Raw genomic sequence first — 26,512 nt, forward strand, 5'->3', positions numbered from 1 at the left:
GAGGGAACTAGACTCTGTGGGGGGAACTAGACTCTGTGGGGGGAACTAGACTCTGTGGAGGGAACTAGTCTCTGTGGGGGGAACTAGACTCTATAGAGGGAACTAGACTCTGTGGGGGGAACTAGTCTCTGTGGAGGGGAACTAGACTCTGTGGAGGGAACTAGACTCTGTGGAGGGAACTAGACTCTGTAGAGGGAACTAGACTCTGGGGGGGGGCGGGGAACTAGACTCTGTGGGGGGAACTAGACTCTGTAGGGGGAACTAGACTCTGTGGGGGGAACTAGACTCTGTGGAGAGAACTAGTCTCTGTGGAGGGAACTAGACTCTGTGGAGGGAACTAGACTCTGCGGAGGGAACTAGTCTCTGCGGAGGGAACTAGACTCTGCGGAGGGAACTAGACTCTGTAGAGGGAACTAGACTCTGGGGGGGGGCGGGGAACTAGACTCTGTGGGGGGAACTAGACTCTGTAGGGGGAACTAGACTCTGTGGGGGGAACTAGACTCTGTGGAGAGAACTAGTCTCTGTGGAGGGAACTAGACTCTGTGGAGGGAACTAGACTCTGCGGAGGGAACTAGTCTCTGCGGAGGGAACTAGACTCTGTGGAGGGAACAAGACTCTGTGGAGGAACTAGACTGTGGAGGGAACTAGACTCTGCGGAGCAGCTGCCAGGTCCTAAGGAAGTTGCCTTGCTGGTACCACTGGGAAGCTCGCTCTGGGGTCTAGATCATACATGGTTGATTTGTGCCTCTATTATGCGTGGGAATTAAATAATAATCATAATTATCCTTATCCCAAGTTCAAAAGTATTTTCGGAATCCTCAAAGTATTTTAATGTTGCCTCTTAAAACCCAACTTAGGTGAGTTGGAAACGTTGCTGCATTGCCAAACTGCAGAGGAATCTATGTCATGGCAGCAAAGGCTATGTGAGGAGGAAGTGCAAATAAATGTGTTTTCTAATAAAAATAGATTAGTCTTGTCTAGGAGGTCCTAACATTGATTTGCTATGTAAAAGTAAACTCAAAGCAAAAATGTATCTGTATTTTTTCACCAAAAATAAAAATTGTTTTAAGCAAAAAAAAAAAAAAAAAAATTTCAAACTGTCTTTTTATTTGATGTATTATAAATTTTAAACAGTACACCCTAAAACTTTAACAGTGTAACACTGTTACAATAAAACTGTTTGGCAACAAATTTATGGGTATTCCTTAACCATTTAGTAAAAGGGGAACTACTCTCTATAATTAATAGTTATTAAGAAATATAATGTAAATAACGGACTTACATATGTATTTGTATCACTAATTTACATCTTTTTCTAGTTGATACGTTTTTTCCATCCTCCCAGTCAGAAAGGAAATACCTGGGGACTCTGGATCTCTTCTTCATGCAGGAATGGGGCTAGCAGAGGTGCTGGATGAGGTGGGGCTGTCACTCGTTTATTATTTGTTTGGTAATTTGCAACGGTCCTTTAGACAAATGTTTTGACATTCTACAATGTTTCAGAGAGAAAAGCTGGAGTAAAGAGAAGGTAAGGTCTCCAACCTAACATAATGAAAAAGGTACCACGGCTCTGGTGACCATCAGGCCATCAGTCCCAGAAGCCTGGGTTTGTCTCCCAGGACACGCCTGTTATTTTTATGTCTTCCTTTAAAGGGATGCCACAGAATAAGTATCTTCAGAACTTTAGATCTTGCTTTGGCTGACCTTCCTCATCCTTTAACTGTACAATTCACCTTGGGTGCAGACTTGCACAGGTGCAGACTTGCGGAGCAGAAACTGGATTAGAGTGGATGTTCAGTGAAGAAAAGTGGATGGTTCGACTCAGACGTTCCAGATCAACCCCCAGAAGGCCATATAGGTAAATTCCAAAAATATCCCCAGATCCTCCTATTTATACAAAGTTTGAAGAATAAGAACAGCAAGGTCAATTTACCTTAACTTTCAAAAGTCAGGTGAGAGTGTGAAAAAAAAAAAAAAAACGCACTCAACTGACAAGCTTCAATGTATCTAACAATTAAGAAACAAATAAAAGTTAAAGATATTTCCTTCTGGTTATTGGCAATTCAGCACTTTCTCCACGTCTTCACTGGGTCTAAAAATGAGTAACTCTGAACCAGAGATGGTATGTTTTTTGGTTTTTTTAATTTTTTTTAACGTTTATTTATTATTGAGAGACAGAGCATGAGCAGGGGAGGGGCAGAGAGAGAGGGAGACACAGAATCAGAAGCAGGCTCCAGGCTCTGAGCTGTCAGCACAGAGACCGACGCGGGGCTCAAACTCACGAACAGCGAGATCATGACCTGAGACGAAGTTGGACGCTTAACCGACTGAGCCACCCAGGCGCCCCCAGAGATGATATGTTTTAACACTTGTTCAACAACACAGTCTGAGATCATTTTTAATTAAGGGGAATCACTGATAAGAAGATAATTGTTTTGAATTCCAGGTGCCAGAAACCACGTTTTCCACAAGTGAAGACCGAGATTCCTTCTGTTCTGCCTGATCCCTCTGTGACAAGACATGGGCCATTCTAGGTTGGTGTCTTTGCTTTTTTTTTTTTTCTTTAAAAAAAATGTGAAACAGAAAAATCTAAACACAACACAGACATGGTTAAAACTCAAGGGAATGACGTCTAAAAGAACAAGTGCAAATGGATTCAGTGACCAGAGTAGGAAGAAACTAGACACTGGTAAGAACAACCAGGTGGCCAGGAGAACTACACATTCTAATTTAATTCTTACAGAAACCCTGATTGTAGTCAGGCAAACAGAGACCCAGAGAAGCAACTTACTTCCTTAGGGTCATTCAATAAAGTGACATAATGTAAAGGTTTATCTATAGCAATTCGGTAGTAATAGTACGTAATTATTACTCTGTCAAAATACTCTGCTTGCGTTCAGCTCTAAGACTTGGGGAGAGCATGAAAAGTTGGAAAGAATACAAAGAAAACAGTGAAAATAATTTTTAAAAGGCTAGAAATCTAGACGTAATTCTTAAGATGAAAAATGTAGTACGTTGTAGGCAAATACATCTATTTGGACATAGAGGACAGAGCAATCTATATCCATCTCTATATAGCTAAGATTGGGAGATAGAGGGATAAAAAGGTAGAGACAAAGGAATAGATAGAAAGAATGCAAATACATGATTGGCTACTATTTTGAGGCATTTGTGAGGTTCTTTTTCAGGGCACAATGACATCTCTTCCACATTTAACAAGGAAAACAAGCTACCCGGAAGTCATGGAATCTCCTTTTTCATGAACTCCTCAAAAAGGACTTTGATAGCACACTATTTAGAAGTTACGTGACATGTAGCGAGATACAAAAATAACTTTATGGAGAGAGATTTTGATTCAATATTTTATATTATGAAACGATCGCCATGATTAGTCTAGGTAACACCTGTCACCATACGTAGTTACAAAACATTTTTTTCTCGTGATAAGGGCTTTTAAGGTCTACTCTACAATTTTCAACTATGCAATTCAGTATTAACTGCAGTGACCGAACTGGATATGATATACCCATGACTTATTTATAACCGTAAGTTTGTACCTCTTGACCTCTTTTACCCATTTGTTCTACCTCCCACCCCCCACCTTTGGCAATCACCAATCTGTTCTCTGCATCTAAGAGCCTGATTTCTGCTTTATTTTGTTTCATTTTTTTTAAATCATAACGTTAAATGGATCCTTCCACCTCAGTTGTTTCCATGATTTGTGGAGAACAACACATCTGAACAACCACAACTTTTTCACTCCTCAACACTATCTCGATTTCCACCTTCATTCCCATGAAGTGTGTGAGACCATCATATTTCAAAATTTATGCCTTGGAACATCTCTGATGTTTTCTTTGTGCTGAATTTCTCATTATTAAATTAGCCAACAGAAAATTCTATGTGGAAACACAGAGCATCAAATTATGATAATATAAGCAAAACAGTGACATTGAAAGAATAAGTATGTCCTCATTTCCTCAGAAGGCAAAGGAAGTATTTACGTTCCTTCATAATCAAGAGAGGATTGCAAAGAACTCTCTTAATTAGAAAGCAGCACAGAATCAGGTAATCTTGTATTTATGTAAAGGGATAATGACAGGTTTCCACTCCTGCAACAAGTCATTGCTACTAGGCCAAAAATGAGTATTTAAACACAAAATACAGGATTAACTTCAGTCATGTGTTCCCATATCCAACTGACTAGTGTTGACAGTAACATTTATAAGATTTATATGGTCCTAACCTGGAGGTAAAACACACACACACACACACGCACACACGCACACACACACACACACACACACACACACACACACACACACACCACTCAAGTAAGCACATAGCTTGGCACAGCTGAAGGAGTGTCTTTCCATCATCAGACCCATGGACCAGACACTGATGCTTGGTTTGTCTTGCAGATAAAAGTTTCTGCATACAGAATTTATTATTAAATAAATAATAGATTTATTATTAAAAAGAAAAGAATCACCTAGGTTTTCCACCTAACTTTCTTGAGGTAAGGCATAATGAGAAGACCTTGTTTGGCCAAACTCTTAATTATTCTTATCCAGGGCTGACATCCACAACTTTAGATTAGTAGAAAAATGTGTCATAGGAAATGGAGGTATTAGTCAACGAGTACAGTTTTTTTTTATACAAGATGAATAAGTCCTAGAGGTCTACAGTACAGCACAAAATCTATAGTTAACAATACTGTATTGTATACTTAAAATTTTGCTAAGAGGGTAAAGCTTATACCAAATGTTCTTGTCAACAACAAAAATAATAATAAATAAAAGAAAGGGAGAAAACTTTTAGAGGTGATGAATAGGTTTATGGCATAGACTGTGGTGATGGTTTCATGAGTGTATACTTAGCTCCAAACTCATCAAGTTATACACAGTAATTATGTACAACTTCTTGTATGACAAAAAAATCTTCAGTGTGTGACAAACACTTACATCTAATAAGTTCTGACAGTATTTCTTTCTGCGTCTTCCCTTTTCCTCTCACCTGTTATAAATTGCTATGAATTTTTCCTCATAAGTTATGGCTGCTACAGTAGAAATATAAATGGATTTTCTAACTTGCCACTCTTCCTGCATACACTTTCTTGGACCCTGCAACATCCTCTTTTGTGCTCCTCTCTGAAGATTCTTTCAAAGAGGCAAACCAACAACAAATGCTGCCAAGATGACAGAAGCTCTTCTTCTAACTCTATGCAGCTCAGTTTCACAGCAGAGCCTCCAGAACAAGCCAACGCATGCTATTGCTACTTCTGCCAATCCTGGCTAGGAAAGGATGTCTCCACTGAAAGAACAAGTCAGGACATGTCGCTGGGTATTTTGATAGGAAACACTGAGTTTTTGGGCAAAGAAAACCTGCGAAAATTTGCACAAAATCAAAGCTACCATTCTAGGACCTATGAGAAAGTTCTAAAATTTCATTCCATCTATTAATCAATCAAAATGACTGTGTATTAGGTTGAATGATTAACAAAAGATAAATTTGAAAACTTTTTGATTTGGTTTATTTTTTAATTGTGTGTTTTAAGTTAGTGGCTAAGAGTTTAAGCTTTGGAGGGGCGCCTGGGTGGCTCAGTTGGTTAAAAGCGTCCGACTTCAGCTCAGGTCATGATCTCACAGCTAGTGAGTTTCAGCCCCACGTCGGGCTCTGTGCCAACAGCTCAGAGCCTGGAGCCTGCTTCAGATTCTGTGTCCCTCTCCCACTCTGCCCATCCTCCACTCATGTGCGCGCTCTCATGCTCTCTCTCTCTCTCAAGAATAAATAAACATTAAAAAAATTTTTTAAAAAAGAGTTCAAGCTTTGGAGACAACTCCTTGAGTTCAAATCCCAGCTTCACTGCTTCCTTGGGCAAGTCACTTAACCTCTTTGCACCTCTCTGGACTATTATGGAAATAACAGTCCCTACATCATGAGGTTTCTGTAAAGAAGTTACAAGAATGCATTTAGGACATAGTGCTCAGGAAGATTACTATTTTTATTACTTTTATTATTATAATTTAAACCTTCAAAATGAACTCAATTCAAAGTTAGGAGTACTGACATACAAACTAATGATACCATACAAACTCAAAACATCTATATCATCTGATCCAAAGCCTTGATTTACAGATGTTCAAACAGGCTGAAAAGTAACTTGTTTCTCAAAGATAGAGTTGGGAATTGACTAGGTTATTTCTCTTTCTGAGACTTCAAACTGCCACTGTAATAATTCTTTTTCACTAATCTTTTGCCTTAGTCACAAGGCTTGTCCTGCCTAGGCTACTCCACAGTGGAAATTCCTCGGAACACACAAGCAAAGAGAAACAAATTCATTCACATCAAATTGTTATCTCATGTAGCTGAAATGATGAGAATCACCAGATGATTGTGCTTCCTTGGAAAAGGGCAGAATGGAGGGCTTTTTCCCTAAGAGTTCTAATTCCATCATTTCCACCAAGTATAATAGGGCAACTAGGTGGCTTTGGGGCGGGGGAAGTCACTTGAAAATTAACATGAAAGGAACAGTGTTCTTTTTTTTTTAATACTTTTTTTTTTTACGTTTATTCATTTTCGAGAGAGAGAGAGAGAGACAGAGACAGAGCATGAGTGGGGGGAGGGGCAGAGAGAGAGAGAGGGAGACACAGAATCTGAAGCAGGCTCCAGGCTCAGCTGTCAGCACGGAGCCCGACAAGGGGCTCAAACTCACGAACTGTGAGATCATGACCTAAGCTGAAGTTGGACACGTAACCGACTGAGCCACCCAGGCTCCCTGAAAGGAATAGTGTTCTTTTTTTTTTTTTTTAATTTTTTTAACGTTTATTTATTTTTAAGACAGAGAGAGACACAGCACGAACGGGGTAGGGTCAGAGAGAGAGGGAGACACAGAATCTGAAACAGGCTCCGGGCTCTGAGCTGCCAGCACAGAGACCGACGCGGGGCTAGAACTCACGGACCGCGAGATCATGACCTGAGCCAAAGTCAGACACGTAACCGACTGAGCCACCCAGGCGCCCCAGGAATAGTGTTCTTAATCCAACCTCCAGCAGGATCCATATGGTAGGTAATATCAATAGAATAATAATTACTGCACACACACACGAGACCACACTTTACATTCAGTTTCTATATGAGTTATGGTGCCAAGTTGCTAGCCATGTGAAAAAGAGTTGTGTTTGCAAAAGTTAGCTGACCCAACATAAAATGGAAGAAAATGAAATTTATCTTTCCCTTTACATGTTTCTAAAACATGATATGCCTAAAGTTTTGATAATCACTACTTCCTGCTTCCTTTAAAAAGATGACCGTAACTAGTTGATAAATTTTTAAATTGTTTGATAAGTTAATTCATGATGAAGTATAAACCACAGAATCACTTTGTTATTCCTCCTTGGAGTATATATCTTTAATACATAGAATATCTGTTGACTTAGAAAGCAAGCAAAGTGATATTCCATTTTCATTAGGTTATAGATCAGGAGGTGAGACACTTTCCAGTGTCCCTCAAATCATATATCTGGCATCTGTCCATTTAGGACCACAGAGCACACCTAGGAATCAGGTTTCACATTTTGAGCAACTGACTTAATGTATCTGGTCTCTAAGAAATAAAAGTAAATAAAATGTTCTATAGAAGTGCCATCATCTTGTTATGCCTAAAACCTAGAAGCCATAATCTTCCTCCATTTTTTTTTGTTTCAGATGGTTTATCCATACTTCTGAAGTGAAAATCCAACATAAAAAGAACAATAAAACATACTCTAGAGACTTAAAATCCCAATTATTGAAAATTGCGAAGTGTAGACTCATTCTCCCACAGTGCCACACAATGGAAACTCACAATGGCACTTTTATGACCCATAAAGCAATTCTTTACATCAGCTTTCACTTGGGTTTTACTTTGCTCACCAGTAAGTCTTCCCTGTAATACTACTCTGCTTAATTTGTTGAGTTGTCATCAAATTTGCTGATTACTTCAGATGAATACTCTAATCCTAAAGTCAAGAAAGAAGTATGATAATACACTCTCCTCCTCTTTCATACCCCTAGAAGAATTAGTCACAAGAAGTCTTTGTTGACTGACTTACCTCTACTGTAGCTGATTCTGCATGAAATGGGTGTGACTGTCCCCAAAGGTATGACATCATTCAGATATTGTTTCAGTAAAAGTTGAGAGGTCCACCTGAAAAAAAAGATGGCAAGTAAATTAGCAGACAATTAACTAGTCAAACAAGAGGTCTATAATAATGTTCATAATAATCATCATGAATAAAAAAAAAAAATCTTTAACTGCAAATGCCCTTAGACAAGTTTCTTTAAAGCCAAATTATCAAGAGCAATTTTTTCCCATTGGCTTCTTTGTATCAACATTTTGCTTAACTGGTTTGCTTAATGATTGAACATATTTCTGTCTAATAAAATCTCTAAGTGGGAACTAGATGGGGGGGGGGGGATGAAATTCAAATTAGGTCCACTGCCAAAGCAAAAACAAAAAACAAACCAAAAAAAAAAGTACAGTTCAAACAAAACAGGCTTAAAAACAAACATTTTCCTAAAATGCTCAGGCACTGGAGACATTTTGAATGTCTTTTCTTATTATCGGTATTGCTTCAACTCTCCAACTCCCTAGGTGTGTATAAATGTAACTGAATTAATGAAATTAGTATTTGTCATGTTAACAGATTTTCAATTACTTATGCCACAAAAGTATGCAGAAATAATCTGCCATTCATAGTATCTAATTTGGGATTCAAGAATAACAGCATTATAACTTTAAATCAGCACAGCTTATGTAAATGTGTCCTCCTAGTGGTTCCTGATATTGTTCTTCCGCATGACATGTGTGACAGACGGCATTTGGAAGCTCATATCCGTCTCTGGACAAGATCACCTTGAGGCTGCGCTGGCCTTCCCAACTGGAATCAAGCCTCTTTCTCCACCTGAGGTGGATGTCAAAATGGAAGTAAGTAACATCGTTACTGAATAACTTTAAATGTGCTCTAATAATTTTAACAAGTCATTTACAAATTACGGAATTTGATTATTAACAAATTACTACATCGACTGATATGGTACTGAAATAAAAAGCCACCACCACCAAGATTAGTTCTGAAAGTAAATCAAAATGAGTAATTTAATTTTCTCAAATCCTTTTCTTTAAAATCAAAATTGTTGGGATGCCTGGGTGGCTCAGTCAGTTAAGCGTCCAACTTTGGCTCAGGTCATGACCTCATGGTTCATGAGTTCAAGCCCTGTGTCAGGCTCAGTGCTGACAGTTCAGAGCCTGGAGCCTGCTTCGGATCCTGTGTCTCCCTCTCTCTCTGTCCATCACCCACTCGCACTCTCTCTGTCTCTCAAAAATAAATTTTTTTAACGTTTATTTATTATTGAGAGGCAGAGAGACACAGAGCATGAGCAGGAGAGGGTTAGAGAGAGGGGAAACACAGAATCTGAAGTAGGCTCCAGGCTCTGAGCTGTCAGCATAGAGCCTGATGCGGGGCTCGAACTCACAAACTGTGAGATCACGACCTGAGCCAAAGTCGGTCACCTAACCAACTGAGCCACCCAGGCGCCCCAAAAATAAATAAACTCAAAAAAAATTAACAATTCTAATTTTTTTAAAGTTTATTTATTTTGCGAGAGACAGACAGAGAGCGAGCATGAGTAGGGGTGGAGTAGAAAGAGAGGGAGAGAGAGAGAATCCCAAGCATGCTCCGCGCTGTCAGCGCAGAACCTGACTTGGGACTTGAACTCACAAACCGTGAGATCATGACCTGAGCTGAAACCAAGAGGCAGACGCTTAACCAACTGAGCCACTCAGGCGATCCAAAATTGTTCATTATTTTTGAGATTCTCCTCCTCTCTACTAAAGTATTTATAATTATCATTTTGGATTATTTGGAAAAGATCTTTAAAGCCAATGTTTTACTACTAAGTTTGCTCTCCAAAGTTACTGAATCACTTCTGTTTCAAGTTTTTCATACACATAAGAACATCCCTGTCTACGTGCAAATGAATGAAACAATTGCCAAGAAACCAATACTCCTTTCTGTCTTCTGAGAGGTGGTTTTTTTTTTTGTTTTTGTTTTTTTTTTTTTTTTTTTTTTTTTTTTTTTTATCTCCCTAGGCTCATTAGTCACATTGAGTCAGCGGGATGGTTTCTACCTGACACCCTCAGTAAACACTCTCATGCCTGCGGTAAGCCCTGCAAGTCCTGTCATGCTGGGGATGGATTCCAGCCCAGGGTTGCAGTTAACAACCACTCTCCTCTCTTCCCCAGCCACCGCTATTTCCCTTATCTTTCCAAGAATTCCCACAGGCAAATCCTGGGGTAAAGCCAAAGCCAGAAACTTATTCTGAAATTTTTTTCAGAAAATGTAGTCACACAGAGATAAAAATCAACATTCCCAAGCATCACACTCCTGTTAATAAATGCTTCCTTTGTTCACCTCCAGAGGGAAGGAGATTTTCCATATTGTTTATGGTTTTGCACTTTGTCCCCCTTGCAAGGAAGGGAGTCTTAAAGAAGACAGAAATGTTCTCCATTAGTCTCTGAACTTCTTCACTTTCTGCTGTGCAGTCAACCTTAGCAAGGCCCATCCTTGACAAAATTGTGAGGGAGAGGGATTTTGTCCACAGTGAAGCAGGCTTCCCACCTCAGTTGGCAACATTTACTCACACCCTCCCAGGAACATAATTGTCTCTGGTTCTTTCCCCCTTGACTCTCACTTTAAAGGCACACATGCACACATGCACACACACACATACACATACACACGCACACACCCTATCCTCCAAAATAACCTTGAGTATCTTCACTTAGTCATTCATTTACACTTTCAACTAATATTTACTGAAGACCTACAAAGGCTTAGGCAATGTTCTAGGTGCTGGATACGTATCAGTTCACAGAGAAAACCCTCATGAAGTTTACATTCTAGCAAATGGTAACAGATAACACATAAATGCACAGTCTTTTAGACTGAGATGTGCCAGGAAGAAAAAGGAAGCAGGGAAGGGGTATGGGGAGCTCTAGGGGTGTAGAATTATTTGATTTGTAAATGAATGTTCAGAGAAGGCCTCACCAACAAGGTATTATTTGAGGGGGGCAAAAAGTGAAGAGTGAGGGAGTAAACCTTATACATGTCTAGAACAGAACCTTCTAGAAAAAAGGAACGGAGAGTATAAAGTCTTGGAGGTGGAGGAGCCTGGGTGGCTCAGTCGGTTGGGCGTCCGACTTCGGCCCAGGTCATGATCTCACAGTTCGTGGGTTCGAGCCCTGCATGGGGCTCTGTGCTGACAGCTCAGAGCCTGGAGCCTGCTTTGAATTCTGTGTCTCCCTGTCTCTCTCTGCTCCTTCCCTACTCACACTCTGCCTCTCTCTGTCTCTCAAAAATAAATAAACATTGAAAAAAAATTAAAAAAAAAAGACTTGGAGGTGGAGCATGCCTGGGCAACCTGTGATACCTGCTGTGATGTAAATGACTGATAAGAGATTGACATGCCACCCTCCCAGTACTCCGCCTGTAACAGTCGAGGGACCCTCCAGTTAAAGGATTTCAGACATTAGTCAATGGGAGGGAGGAGCATCTGATGGGACACCAAAGACTTGCTGAGGTTTCCTAGACAACTTGAGCTGCTGTTTTGTGCACACTGCCATCCAGCATTATTATAAAATCACATTTTAAAACTAGTGTGATTCATTTAAAAAAAAAAATCTCTTAAGATATCTTAAGTACTCTACTGAGACCCAAGTAGAGATAATTTGGGGGATTTTCTGCCAGGCCAAATACTATTTTGCAATTGTAGCATCCCCCACTAATTCTCCTCTGCCCTGTGAACAACGTTAACAATCTCCTTCAGCCATTTGGCTGAGGGGCTTTGCATCCAAGCGGCCAGTTCTCCTATATTGACTCACAAGGAGGAGCCTGTGGGGAAAAGCTCAGTTAGCACTGTGACTCATGCGCAGGCCTCTCTCTCTCATAAGGGTGTTGTCTGCAGCTATACTCTCGGGCTGACTACTGCTGCCCCACAGTGTGGTGACTGTTCATTAAGACATGCTGGCTCCTCTGGGCTAGACCACAGGGCTGCAGGCTGCTAGACTTTGATTATTACTCTGTAAGTTCTAGCTCAGAAAGGCCATAAAGCTTTTTTCACCCTGTTATTAGAGGCCAGCCCCCACCCCAAGTAGAACAGTTCTCCTCTCTCACTGCCCAAGGTGGATGTGGCTCGTGATCCTTCAAACTGGAAAGTCCACGAAAATCTCAACATCCTGACTCTCTAGTGTCTGTGATGTCACTCATGGTTTGGCTTTTCTGGAAAATGACCATGGCTCCTTCCCCAGGATTAAGGGGAAAGACGATCCTCTCGCATTTCCCCATACAGAAAGTAATACCCTGTCTTCTCAACTGGCCCCTGAGCTCCTCCAACTTCACCCCGTGCCTCCCCTCCTGCCACACTCAACTCCATGTATATACTGACACTCATACCTCTTAACTATTAGCCAGGCCACTCTGCAACCCTAACTCACATCACCCTCTGCTATCCTTCCCCTGTTCTTGAGCTGCAGTGTGGTTGGGGAAAACACACATACACAAAAATAACACGTATGTGTGTGTGCCTGCAGTGTATGCATGTACACGACACACATACACAATCCCAGACCAACATTTTCTGACTAGATCCACCATTAATTCATCTACAGTAGATATTTCAAACGCCTTCCCTTATAATACTGTTTATTTATCATTAGTTCCTTCCAGCACATGAGCTTAGTTCAACAAATCAAATATTTGCTGGATACGAGAGGCTGGCCCCACTATGAATATGATATGGGCTCTGCTTTCTAAGTACTAACAACCTTGAGAAAGCAAAATGGGTGGAGTAGCAGACACAGATGAAATCACCATTAGCCACAATGTGATTGCTGCTTCAAAGGTTGTATGAATCATTCTAAATGGAACCACAGAGAATAAAGGGAAAGGTAACTAATTAGAGATGGAGAGTATGGAAAAAGGAGAATTGAGACTGACTCTCGGGTTCTTGGCTTGGGTGGCCAATTGACAAGGCATGTGAGAGGCATATGAGGAAGTTGTAAGCTTGAATTAAAGGGATTGCAGAAATCTTTTTTTGTCAGTATGTTAGTTTGACATCCCTACAAAATTATTATGGTACTTTGAGGTCCCCATGAAATATCCAAATGATAATATTCCCATGTTTGAAGCTTAGGAAAGAGACCTGTAATGGGTTTGCACAAGGAGTGTGCCTACAGAATCATAGTACCAATTAAGAAAAACAGAAGCAAAGGAAAAAACTCAAAAGGCATAAGCATTTAACAGGTAGGCAGACAATAAGAAATAGAGAAAGAAAATTAGGTTATTGTTTCTGCCTCATAAATCTATCTGCAGTTGTGTTTTCCTTCTCATTTCAAACTACTTGCTAGACTTTTCTAATTGGATATTGCTGTAATTATCTCAGTACAATTTTCACTGGAAAAAAAAAAAGCTTTTACTTCTGACTTTCTTGTTTGTGTTAATGTGAGTAAAATAATGCTTTCTTCACAGAAATCTGAAGCCCCTGACTCTCCACCAACAAGCACTCAACTCTGTTTGAGTTTCTCTGTCCTGGCAGGGTCAATGTGTCCTTCACAATTATTCACCCTTTATGAACCTGCTCAGCACATCACCCCTACAGTCCCCACCTAAAGCATTCTCTAATATCATGGCACTCAGTGAGAATTAGGGATTCTCTTCCCTAGGTTTGCTTTATACCCTGCATATAGTTCTACCACTGCATTTATAATAGTTTGTAAGTTCTGTAGTTACATTATTTCCTAAGTACCTATTTTTGTTTCTTTGGATGAGGAAATACTTATTTATCTTTGCACTCCCAATAAAATGCAAATGAAATGTTTGTTGAACAGGGACAAACTAAATGTTGAATAAATGAAGGAATAAATGAGCGGAGCTAAGCCAGAAAACAGATTCCTTCTTTTACTGCCTTTTCCACATTAGGTAGTGGCATTTCACATTTTTTCTTGTATCTACATAGCTTTTATCTATAGACGCTCTATAAGTAAGCCTCCTGACCATAATGACCATTTTCTATGTTGTAACGGCCACATATTATGATTTAGAAATCAGAAATCACCCAATTTAGCTCTCATCTCTTTCACATTAATTCTGATACATATGCTCGTTGGGATTTTTAATGGATTTAAAGGGTCAGTCATCTATCAAACTATTTGCCAAGAACTGTCAACGTATAAAGTGTTCTTTGATGCTGAGAATGTGTTGGGGGTAAAGAGGTGGTGATAGTAGGAAAATGAGATGTTAATTTTTGTTTTTACAAAATTTTTGTGTTTGAGATAATAGTAAGAGATGATTCTAATAAACTAATCACTTAAAGCTTATTCTTCTCTGTGTGTATGTGTGAAGCAAAGTATTCTGGGAAACACAACTCAGGTAGATATTTTGAATGTATCTAGATATAAGAGCTAACTATTTGCACAAAGTATAATTTGAACTGATGCATTATAAGTACATGTTTTAAGAAAAGTACATTTAATGTTCAACTAATTTAGGGGAAAATAAAAACCCCATAAGTTAAGTCATTGACATCTTGTTAACACTCAATTTATTATAAAGCAATCAAGAGCTTTGTTAGTAATGGTATTTTTTCCTGTGTACAGAGATTTATGAAATAGATTTACTATCATGCCAGGAAAAGGAAGTCAGGAGCTAGAGAAGTGTTTCATCTGACTTGAAACAAGTTCCCTCAAGTCACTGAGTCATAAATTTCAGAACTTTTAAAGGGGAGCTAATTCGAGAACGACATACTATGGCACTGGATAGTGTATGTGTTGACACTCTCTCAAAGCCTTGGAATAAATGTCTTCTAGAAGAATACAATTCTGAAACTGACTTTGTCAGCCTCGGGGGGAGACCGAACAATCCAACAGAAATACAGTTTGCGGTAGCTATTTCTCATTCTGAAAGCTACAATTATCATCATTACTAAACAGAAAACAAACCCTTGATAATGGGGCATAAATACTTGCCTATAGGACTCAGGTACAAGAGTACTAATTTTAGGTAGGATTGATATATAGTCTTCAAGGATGATCTGTGAAAGTGTTTTGGTAAAGCCTGCCTTATTTATTTAGATTTCCCAGAGTGATGCGGAATGGGAATTATCACCAAGGTGCTACCACCCACGTCTAGCTCAAGACAAAGGAATGGAAACTAGGAGACATACTTCTCTCTTGACTCAACTATGCATCCAATGCTTAAGAGCCTCCCTGGTACTCAGCACTGTTCTAGGCACTGGAAACAGAGTGGAAACTAAGCAGACACTCTTCCTATATACTTAGTCCTCAACTAACTTAATCACTAACACTTAAGTAATAATATGAGAAAAGTCACTCAGCAGTTAAGCCCTAAACAAATAGAGGAGAACGTGGTTTCTCTCCACTCCAAGAGGGAGGGGTGCTTGGCAGCTAGGGACGAAAGGGACTAAAGAGGAGATGCCAACTTACTGGATCTGAAAAACTGGCAAGATCAGAGCTAGGGAGAGAGGGGTATAAAAAACTGGGAAAGGGACAAGAAAGAGGGCACTTTTGACTACAGAAGGAACTCTGCTATTTTGTTCACAGTGAATGCCAAACTTCTCTTTCTAGTAGGATGTCAACACTTTATACTTTTCTAGGCACTTCCACTACTCCAACATCAAAAGTTCACGTTTCGTAGAAGCTTCCTAACCTGGTGCTGATTCTAGTGCCTCCGTTTTTCAAGAAGAGTTCAACTTCACATTTATACCTGCAATAATAATTAGAGTTCTAACAACTACATTTATTGAACCCGATGTACTATAAACACCGCAGAAGGCTTCACATGCATTTTCCGATTTAATCTTCACAACAGCCCTTTTGTGCTGGGTGTTGCTAATCCCATCTAACAGATCTGGAACTAAGACACAGAGAAGTTGTCCAGGTCACACCGCTAGGGGAGCAAGGATTCTGACCTCTAGTTATGCTTTGTGTAAGAGATTTTGTAAATCATATCAAAGAGTCCATCTTTTCCTTAACAACCCCTGGAGTTTTCTCCTAGCCGTTTCTGGTTAACAAAGAGTCAAAGAACTGTCCGTTTAGATCATCTGTGATTTTTTTCTGTGTCTCCTTTACCCAGATAAGCTGCAAACCTGCTGGAAGCAATGAAGAGGCCTTAGGCAGAGAGGCAAGAGGCCTTCACAGAGCCAGCCACCTACATCCTGCTCCAGAACCTCCTTTCCCAGAAGGCAGGCCGCAGGCACCCCGGCTGCAGTGGGGACGCGGCTGTCCGCTGCAGTGGGGACGCGGATGTCCGCAGCACTGTCTTCTCCACTCCACCTGAGCTCCGGGCCCGCGCACATTCACAAAGTTCTGGACCCCTGGGCGGCCTCGGGTGGCCGGGCGCGCTCGCCCGGGGGCCGGCAGGTCTCGCTCCGAAGAGCCAGCTTTGCCCTGGGGCTGGCGCCGAGCGGCTCACGCTGCTCAGGCCGAGTCCCGCCGGGTGGCCCAGAGCCTCCGTTGTCCCGGCCACTCTCCCGAGAGGAGGGGACGTGAAGGAGAGGACGGCGGGGCGGGGCCTGCCACCCAAAGTCCTCAGCCCAGGGACGTCACGGTCCCAGGTGCGTGTGCGACGAGGGGCGGGAGTCCACCGCGCGCCTCCCTCCTCCGAGGAATCCCCACCTCAGCGCCCACGACTCCGGCGGGCTCCCGGTTCCATTTTTTCACGGCGGCCGCACCTGGCACCGCGCCCCGGGGCAGGGCGGCGCGGCGGTCGTGGAGAACGACTGTCGGAGCGGGGGCTCCGGGGCGGAGCCGGGGTCGCGCCTGCGGGGACGCGGGGGAGCCGGCGGCGCCGAGCGAGACGAGCCGCCCCAGGCGAGGGCGCGGCGGCGGCGCAGACGCGATGGCGCGGAGCGCGGAGGGCGCCGCGCTGCTTCTTCTGGTGAGTGCGGGTAGCGGGGACGCGGAGCCCCGGGCGAGGGCGAGGGCGAGGGCGAGGGCGCGGGCGGGCAACTTGCCCGCCTCCGCCTGGGCAGAGCCTGGAGCCCGGCGCTCCCTCTTTGTGTCCGGAGGGTGGCAAAGGGCCGGGCAAGCTGCGGCGAGCTCGGACCTCGAGGCTTCGGGAAAACCAACCGCGACTCCGCGTTCGTGTGCGGACCTGTCTGAAGTTCTGCTCCACCGGCCGCCACGCTCCGGCCCCAGCGCCTTCCCGGGCTGTGATCTGTGGGTGTAGCGGGCCAGGAGGCGGGAGCGGCTTTCCTGGAGATCGGGGCTTTGTTTGCAGTCTTCTCCCTCCGACGGGCAACATGGAGGCAGGAGCCGGGCCTCCTTCCAGGAGGTTCGCGATGTTCTCTCCCCGGTCCCCGGGGCTGCCGCCTCGCGTCCGCCTCAATGAACCGGCCACACCGGGGAAACACCTGTATTCTTAGACGGCAGCGAAGGGCTACAAAAAGGGTTTTCAGAAACCGCATTTTACTATTTAATTTTTGTTTGGTAAAGCCACGGTACCGTTAAAATCACCCACACACAGGTTTAACATCAAGTTCACAAAGTTGGTGTTTTAAAGCAATGTCCTGGTGTTAAAGACAAGAAACATATGTAATGGTAAGATTTTTTTTTTTCCTTTTTAAAATGTGATAGAAAATCGAAGTGCAGGGCCACAGTCCAACTGACTTTTTGGAAGTTACGAGAGAAAAGGTCTTGAACCACTGGAAAATACTGTTCGGTCTCTGGAGCTCCGTTTCTTATGCTTGGTTTCTGTGCTCAGATTGGATTTTAAATATATTTGTTTTCTGTTTGTTAAAGGAATTGCACATGATTAAGAAATGTGCCTGGCTTAGGGGGTTTTGCTAAATGAGATCTGATAAAGTGACAGTTCTCCTAAGTGTGGGTTCATTTTCCTGAGACTTAAAATATATGTTCAGAGAGATGAGATATAAAATCATACTCAGTTTTCTTATATAATGGTTAACAATTTTTATAAACCACACAAGCTCATTCATTATATTAAAAGTTCTAATTTCCAAAAGATTACCTTCTCTATTCCAGAATTGCAGTGGGGGAGGGGGAAAATATATATTTATTTTTATATTAATATATTTATATATTGTTAATACTAGTTGATTATATTGATAGGTATTTTTTTCCTGTTTTGTGTGTGTATGTGTATATCACAGGGAAAAACACATGACTAATCCAATCTAGGGATTTCAGTGAACCCTCTCTTGGAATTATATGATAATTAAAACCTCTCGCACACCACTTTGTTTTCTCACTCTATTTACCCATTGCGTATTGTCGAAGTCATTGAGGTAATTTTCAGCTCAAGCTCATGTTGTTAATAAAACTTCTCTGCGGTAATTTAGGATTTTCTTTTTGGCCTCCAGAATAATAGAGCAACTAATACCCTCATTGTGACACCTCCTGGCTAAGGAGAATACCAAGCTAATATAGCACCTGGCTTACTCTGAGGGTTAAATATTAAATTCCTTTCACGTAGGAAAAGAAATTGCCTTTATCCTCAGATGGTATAACGGGCAGGCCAATTGAAGTACATTTATGGAGAAATAGGTAATAATTTACACATATTTTCTATGTTAGCAATCCAGTATTTTTACTCTCTTAGCCAATAGCCGAGTTCTTTATAAAGGGATTGTAATTAACTGAACTGGAACAGATTTTGGGGTATTCTTTGTATTTTCTATTATACTTTTTGTGATATAAATTTGAGTATTTCTTTTTGGTCAGTGGGCAGTGGACAGTTCAGCATTTTGCCCCCCAGGGTGTTTGAAATTCAAAGTGTCCTCTTTGGTAGAATGGAAAGCAATCATCTGCCAACTTCCTCAAGGAGTTCTTGAGGAAATGGGCCTTTCATAGAAGGGAATATAAATTGTATTCTGTATGGGTCAGAGTTCAGTTGCAGTGCTGATAACAATTCATTGTAGCCAGTTAAAGCAAGAAGGGATTTATTTCAGGGCATTAAGTTGATTGCATAAGTATAGGAAGGATTGAGGAAGGGGACTTCATTTTGAGTTGTCAGTAACGACTTCAAAGCCACACAGCCAAACCCAACCACTTAGGGAGCTGGTACCTTTCCTGTGATCAGAAACCAGCACTGCCACCCCCACAGTGTGTAAATTGCCAAGATCTAGATGCTACTTTTGCTGCCAAGTCCAGAGCAGTGCCACATTTACTAGGATGCATGCCAGCTAAATGTACCAGGACCCTACCTCTTGACACCCATTACTCTAGTGATAGACACTAAAGCAGTAATAAGATGGCTGCAGAAACCCAACTACAGCCATATCTCGGCTTGCCAGCAAGCAGAGAATACACATAGCTTCTACCTCCTTCTTTCAGATCTCATGTAAATGCTCACTGATTGAACCTAAATCATGTTTAGAACTTTAGCTGCAAGGGAGTCTATGACACGTGGTCGTTAGCTTTCCTCTGCAATTCAGGGAGACACATCAGAAGGGTGATAGTGAGTGGCACCCACACAACTATCACATAGTCATTTGAGGCCAACTCTATCAAAATGGAAAGCAGAAATAATTTGCGAATAAAACCAATCTCTCCTCTTCAAGGGTTTTTTTTGTTTGTTTGTTTTGTTTTTTGTTTTTTGTTTTTTTTACCTGGGATCCACCAACTACCAAATACTCCAAAGGTGGAATTCAGAGGGTCCTTAGACATGGCTGGGAATAAATTACATATCTGTTTTTACTAATCTCTATCTGAATTTAGCATTTTTTTAAAATTATGAGTGTAAGAAAGACACTGCCTTAGAATTAGTGGTACATGGATGTGTGGGTGGCTTAGCCAGTTGGGAGTCCGACTTCAGCTCAGGTCATGATCTCACAGCTTCTGAGTTCGAGCTCCGCATCAGGCTCTGTGCTGACAGCTTAGAGTCTGGAGCCTGCTTCGGATTCTGGGCCTCCCTCTCTCTCTGCCCTCCCCTGCTCATGCTCTGTCTCTCTCTCTTTCAAAAATAAACATTAAAAAAAATTTTTGTTAATAATCCCTTTGATTTACAAAAAAAATAATAATAATTAGCAGTACCTGTGTCTTTGTCACAATAGAATTCATAAATATTGTCACATCATACTAGTTATCTGAAAGTACCCTTTATTCTCATCACTAATAAACTTTCTTTTAGATCTAATTATTAATGTGTTGATAATGCAGTGCATGATATCACTGTACCACAGATTGGTGTTTCTTAAATTTTGACAACTATTTCAATATACGGGATTCATTCGTAATCCAATGCTTTTTATTATGTAAATTTAAAAACAGTATTAGGAGAAAGGGCCATAGACTTCACCAGGCTGCTAAAGAGGGCACTTGGGGGAGAGATTTTCCAGTGGCTGCCTCAATTTTGCCTTTGACTAAGTAAGCTTAGTTTTTAAAAATCAAACAACATTTTAAGGATTCCGTGATTGCAAATTGTGTTAGGAACAGTTATATTTACTGGTGTATTAGCTTGTTAGGGTTGCTATAACAAAGTACCAAAAATTGGGTGGTTTCAAACAGCAGAAATTTATCTCACAGTTCTAGATGTTACAAGTCCGAAATCAAGGGCTACATTCCCTCTTAAATCTGTAGGTTTCCTTCCTTGTCTTTTCCTGGTGTTTGGTGGTTCACCCACAATCTCTAGCTTTCCTGGCCTCTTAGATACATCGCTTCTATCCTCCATCTTCACTTAACATCCTTCCTATGTCTTTTCCTATCATCTTACTCTACACACGTCTGAGTCTACGTCCAAATTTCCCCTTTTTATAAATACACTGATCGTGTTGGATTAGGGCTCACATTAATGACCTCAGCTGGGTTAAATCTGCAAAGACCCTGTTCCAAATGAGGTCACATTATGAGATATTAGGGGTTAGGACTTCACCATATGTTCTTTTAAGAGATATATAGTTCAATATGTAACAAGTAAGTTCAACTATCTATAAATTATAAAAATTGCCATTATGCTTAACGTTTTAATATACGACTGGATAACAGAATTTAGAGTAAATTCAAGTATAATTTAGATGATACGTATTGAAGCCTGTAAGAGTAATCAGTTACATCCAGGGATTTTAGAAACATATGATTTCACATTTGTTTTTGTTTCTAAAAATTAAAAAGTTATGTAAAAATGTCAGCTCTTAACAAAAAATTCTTTAATACTGAACTTAGAGGGAATTATGATTTAAAAAAAAGTATGAGCATTCATTTGGGCTAAATTCTTCCCAATCATTAGACCTGATGAACTAAATTAAAATCCCTAAGGCTGAGGTCCAGAAATATGTATTGATAGAAACTTTACAGTTAATCTAATTATCAGACATATAAAAGAGTAAGAATTACTGCTCTCAATTTTGCAAAATAGTTTATTCATGGATGAAGCATGCCCATATTTATATGGAAAAAATTATACATTGAACAGCAATTGGTATTTTTTAAACTGCCAAATTGTAGTAAAAATCAGAAGCCTTAATTGAAATCATAAATGAGCTTTAGATCAATTTGAGCATGTCTTAGTCACAGCTTTTTTCCCCCTGTTTTTCAAAGTGCCACAAATTTTAATAGTTGAATAATACTTTTCAAACATATATGATGAGAGATTGTTTTCTTAGTTAAGTTTATCTTAAAGTATCAAATGTATACCACATATGACATTGTACTATTTTTGTTTATTTCAAATTATAAAGATTTAAAAATTATTTAATTTAAATTATTTTATTTAAATTAAAAATTATTAAGATTTTTATTATATGCAAAGCTTAGGGATTAGAGTCAAGGAATCTAGAACACCAGTATTTATACCATAGTCTAATGGTAATATGGTAATACTCACAAGAAAAGAAACTATGTAGAAACTAACCAAGGTGTTTAGTGACACCTTGCTTGATTTTAAACAACATACCTGACATTGGGAGACCATGAAAAAACCAGACATGTTCTGTCATCATGGTGTTTATGGTCTAGTAAATAAGTAAATGGCTAATTTCCAATTGGGTTATAGTAAGAAGAGCAATGATAAAAAGAATAGACACTACTCTGGAGCTTACAGAAGGAGCTCCAGCACTGACCATCCCAGCCAAGATCTGAGAATAATTATAAATTAATGAAATCTGAAGAGAAGAAGGGGGAAGAATGTTCCAGGTAGAGAAAAGAGCATTTGCAAAGGCCTGAAGACAAGGGCACGTGCTTGGAAGAAATGAAAGAGTTCATTGTAGCTGGAATGTAAGGCAAAATACCATACAGAAAGATGAGTGCAGCCTTCCTGATACCAAGGGAAGCCACAAAAGACTAATTAACAAGTAAGCATTTTTAGGGAGGTGTTCAAATTATTAAGAAATTAAAAAGATGAATTTTGGTTGAGTCGGTCAGGAAAGGGTCAAGAAAGAAGAGAGAGTTGTTGGCCAATTGGGAACAATTTTGCCTCTTTTTTTTTTTTCAAAAGAGATTTTTCCAAAATTTAGGATGTTGTAACCAAAGACAGGCAGAAAAGCCCATACAGTACGATGGAAGGAGGGTGCAGCCCAGTAGGAGGATTGTTTTGGGAGCAAGTGTTCTCAAGGAAATATTGGGGGACTAAGATTTGAAAGGGGCATTTTGGTTGTCATAAGGTCCAAGATGCTACTGGTAGTTAATACTTCCAATCCAGGGATGCTAAGCCTCCAGCATTCTTCAGAACCTTCAAGAAGAATTTAGCTACTCATGAATACCTATAGCACTCCCACTGAGAAATGGTGATAGACAAATAGAGATTCTATTCAGGAATTCATCTCATCTCTGTTCTCTTTTGAAAATGCAAATATCAGGACAACTGGGTTGCTCAGTCACTTGAGCGTCCAACTCTTGACTTTGGCTCAGGTCATGATCCCTGGTTTGTGGGATCTAGCCCTGTATCTGCCTCCATGCTAAGCATGGAGCCTGCTTGGAATTCTCTCTTTCCCTCTGCCCCTCTCCCCCACTAGCACTCTCTCTCTCTCTAAAATAAAAGAAAAAAAAACAAGAAAATGCAAATATCTCTGGTTAATTGAAACTTGATACATTCATTCATTCAGCAAATATTACTGAGCATCTACTCTATGCCAAACACGTCTATGTCTCACATCAAAATCACACCTGCATGGCAGTTATTTTCATCAGCTAAGCAGGTGCTGCCTGGCTGAATGGAGAATAAGAGGGCAAATTTGGGTGGAAATGAGATGAGAAGAGAGTTCAGATATCCGCTCTTCTAAAGTACCTCCATCCCATTACTCTTTCATGTTCCCCACAATGCAAACTAAAAAAATAGAATAAAATTAGGAGGAGGGTTCAGATGGCAATGTAGAAAAATCCTGATCTCACCTCTTCCCACAGACACAATAAATCCACAACTATATATGGAATAATTCCCTGTGAAGGGGACCTAGAAATTGGGTCAACAGAGCCTCCACAGCAGGGGACAGCAACAAGGTAGGTAGAAGAGGACAACAGTAGTAGATATGGTTGCATATCTACAATGATTAGTTAAGGAATGCACAAAATAATAAGACATATAAATATCACATCAAAACCATAAAGCATGAGGTGGGGGGCAGAAATGTAGTCCTTTTAGAAAGCATTCAAACTTAAGTGACCACCAACTTAAAATAGATGGCTATGTACATAGGTTGTTATATATGAACCTCATAGTAACCACAGCCAAAAACCTATAATAGATAAACAAATAAAGTGAAAGGATTCCAAACAGCACCAAAGAAAGTCACAAATCATAAGAGAAGAAGAAAAGAACAGAGAACTACAGAAACAACCAGAAAACAATGAACAAAATGGCAATAAATACATACCTATCAATAATTAATTTAAATGTAAATGGACTACCTGCTCCAATCCAAAGACACAGAGTGGCTAAATGGGTAAAAAACATCAAGACCCATCTATATGCTGCCTACAAGAAACTCACTTCATATCTAAATACATACACAGACTGAAAGTGAAGATGTAGAAAAATATTCCATATACATGGAAACAGAAAGCAATCTGGGGGTAGCAATACTTAGACAAAATAGACTTCAAAACAAAGGCTGTAACAAGAGATAAAGAAGGGGATCACATAATGATAAAGGGGTCAATTCAACAAAAAGATACACCACTTGTAAATATGTATGCATCCAACACAGGAGCACCTAAATACATAAAGCAAATTTTGACAGACACAGAGGGAGAAATTGGTGGTAAAACAGTAACAGTAGAGGACTTCAACACCTCACTTACATCAATGGATAGATCATCTAGAACCAAAATTAAGAAGGAAACATTGACCTTGAATGACACAATAGACCAAATGGACTTAATAGATTATTACAGAATGTTTTCATCCAAAAACAGAAGAATACACATTCTTCTCCAGTGCACGTGGAACATTCTCCAGGATAGATCACATGTTAGGCCACAAAACAAATCTCAATAAATTTAAGATTGAAATCATATTAAGCATTTTTTCTGACCACAATGGTCTGAAACTAGAAATCAACTGCAAGAAGAAATCTGGAAAAAACACAAACACATTAAGATTAAAACATGTTACTAAACACCTGTTGGGCCAATGAAGAAATCAAAGAGGAAAGGGGTGCCTGGATGGCTCTGTCAGTTGAGTAGCTGACTCTTGATGTTAGCTTAGGTCATGATCCCAGGTCATGGGATCAAGCCCTGCATCGGGCTCCACACTGATCATGGAGCCTGCTTGGGATTCTCTCTCTCCCTCTGCCCCTTTCCCCTGCTTGTGCACTCTCTCTCTGTCAAAAAAAAAAAAAAAAAAGAGAGAGAGAGAGAGAAAGAAAGAAAGAAAAAATTAAAAAGTACTTTGAGAGAAACAAAAATGAAAACACAATGTTCCAAAAGTCTATGGGATATAGCAAAAGCAGCTTTAAGAGGGAATCTTATAATAATACAGGCCCACCTCAAAAAACAAGAGAAATTTCAAATAGATAATTTAACCTTTCACCTGAAGGAACTAGAAAAAGAATAAAGCCTGAAGTTAGTAGAAGGAAGGAAGTAATAAAGATCAGAGCAGAAACATCTTAAATAGAAAAGAAACTACGAGCTGGTTTTTTAAAAGATAAAATTGATAAACTTTCAGCCAGACTCATCAAGAAAAATATCAGAGCCTAAATAAATAAAATCAGAAATGAGAAGTTAAAACCAATACCACAGAAATACAAATGATCATGAGACTGCTATGAACAATTTACATACCAACAAATTGGCAGCAAGGAAGAAATGGTTAAATTCCTGGAAATATACAGTCATCCAAGACTGATCATGTAAATTGGTACAGCCACTATAGAAAACAGTATGGAGGTTCCTCAAAAAATTAAAAATAGAATTACCGTATGACCCAACAATTCCTCTTCTAGGTATTTCTCCGAAGAAAATGAAAACACTAACTGAAAAATACATATGTGCCCGTATGTTCATTGCAAGCCAACACATGGAATTTGCCTAAATGTCCCATCGATAAATGGATGTGATACACACACACACACACACACACACACACACACACACACACATATATCAACTGACCCACTGCGTCCCTTGCAGTGCCCTACTTTTTTGTCTAGTATCTTTCCTCCCTACTCAAAAGGTTTCCCCAAGATCTAATTAACAGGTTTACAAACTGCGCTCTGAGAATTGCATCCTTCTAGCCATTCAGATTTTCAGGATCCTCTCACCCCTTCCCGTATCCTCCATGTATGAAGCATTGTCACGGATTAGCTGTGTCCTAATGAAGACCTGCCTTCTCTTGGGGCACCTGGTTGGCTCAGTCGGTTGAGTGTCCAACTTTGGCTCAGGTCATGACCTCATGGTTTGTGAGTTCAAGCCCCACATCAGGCTCTGTGTTGACAGCTCAGAGCCTGGAGCCTGCTTCGGATTCTGTCTCCCCTCTCTCTGCCCCTCCCCTGCTCATGCTGTCTCTCTCTTTCTCAAAAATAAATAAATAAACATTAAAAATAAATAAATACTTGCCTTCACCCATCCATCCTTGTGCCATTCCTCTATGCTGTTCCTCATTTTATCTCCTCTGGCTTATTACTCTAATGTTCAAAGTGTCACCTGCCTTTCATCTTCCACAGTACTGCCAGAAAACCTCTGCAGCTCTAGTGTTAAGAGTATCCCTAATCAGAAGTTGTCGATGACTCCCACTTATAAGATCAGTGAAGAATTTTAGCACAACTTTTTGTCTTTATTTTCTACGTACCACTGTAACACAGTCTAGGTGCCAAACTGCCAAACTTCTTGTTCTTTGCCCTCCATCTCCATGTAGTGGCACATGCTGCCTTTGAATGGATCGTTTCCATCCTCCCACAATCTGCACAGATTCTGCTCCCTCTCAAGGCCAAGCCCACTGCCACCTCCTTTCCTAAACCTCTCCTGATTCCCCTAGCAGAAAGTGGTTTCTGCATTTCCCCAGAA

General features: G+C 40.4%; 2 protein-coding genes across 5 annotated transcripts in view; one reads left to right on the forward strand and one right to left on the reverse strand.

Annotated features, from left to right (window-relative positions):
* DSC1 (desmocollin 1) overlaps positions 1-16,841 on the reverse strand; it is a 361,845-nt gene extending 345,004 nt beyond the window's left edge. For 2 of the 4 annotated variants that reach the window (XM_060613518.3, XM_078435363.2), the window contains exons 1-2: positions 16,733-16,841; positions 8,094-8,188 (exon numbers count right to left, since the gene is read on the reverse strand). In XM_060613518.3, the coding sequence (XP_060469501.1) occupies positions 8,094-8,153 (60 nt within the window). In that variant the 5' untranslated portion in view covers positions 8,154-8,188; positions 16,733-16,841. Of the gene's footprint in view, positions 1-8,093; positions 8,189-16,203; positions 16,344-16,732 lie in introns of those variants that run through there. The other 2 variants (XM_060613517.3, XM_060613519.3) reach the window with 2 other exon arrangements.
* Positions 16,346-26,512, forward strand: part of DSG2 (desmoglein 2) — a 50,382-nt gene continuing 40,215 nt past the window's right edge. Inside the window, 2 exon segments of the mRNA XM_060613513.3 lie at positions 16,346-16,462; positions 16,464-16,994. Of these exon segments, the coding sequence (XP_060469496.2) occupies positions 16,361-16,462; positions 16,464-16,994 (633 nt within the window). The 5' untranslated portion in view covers positions 16,346-16,360.

This window comes from Panthera onca, chromosome D3 (genome assembly GCF_046562875.1).
Source record: "Panthera onca isolate mPanOnc1 chromosome D3, mPanOnc1 haplotype 2, whole genome shotgun sequence".
In the NCBI taxonomy this organism is placed as follows: domain Eukaryota; kingdom Metazoa; phylum Chordata; class Mammalia; order Carnivora; family Felidae; genus Panthera; species Panthera onca.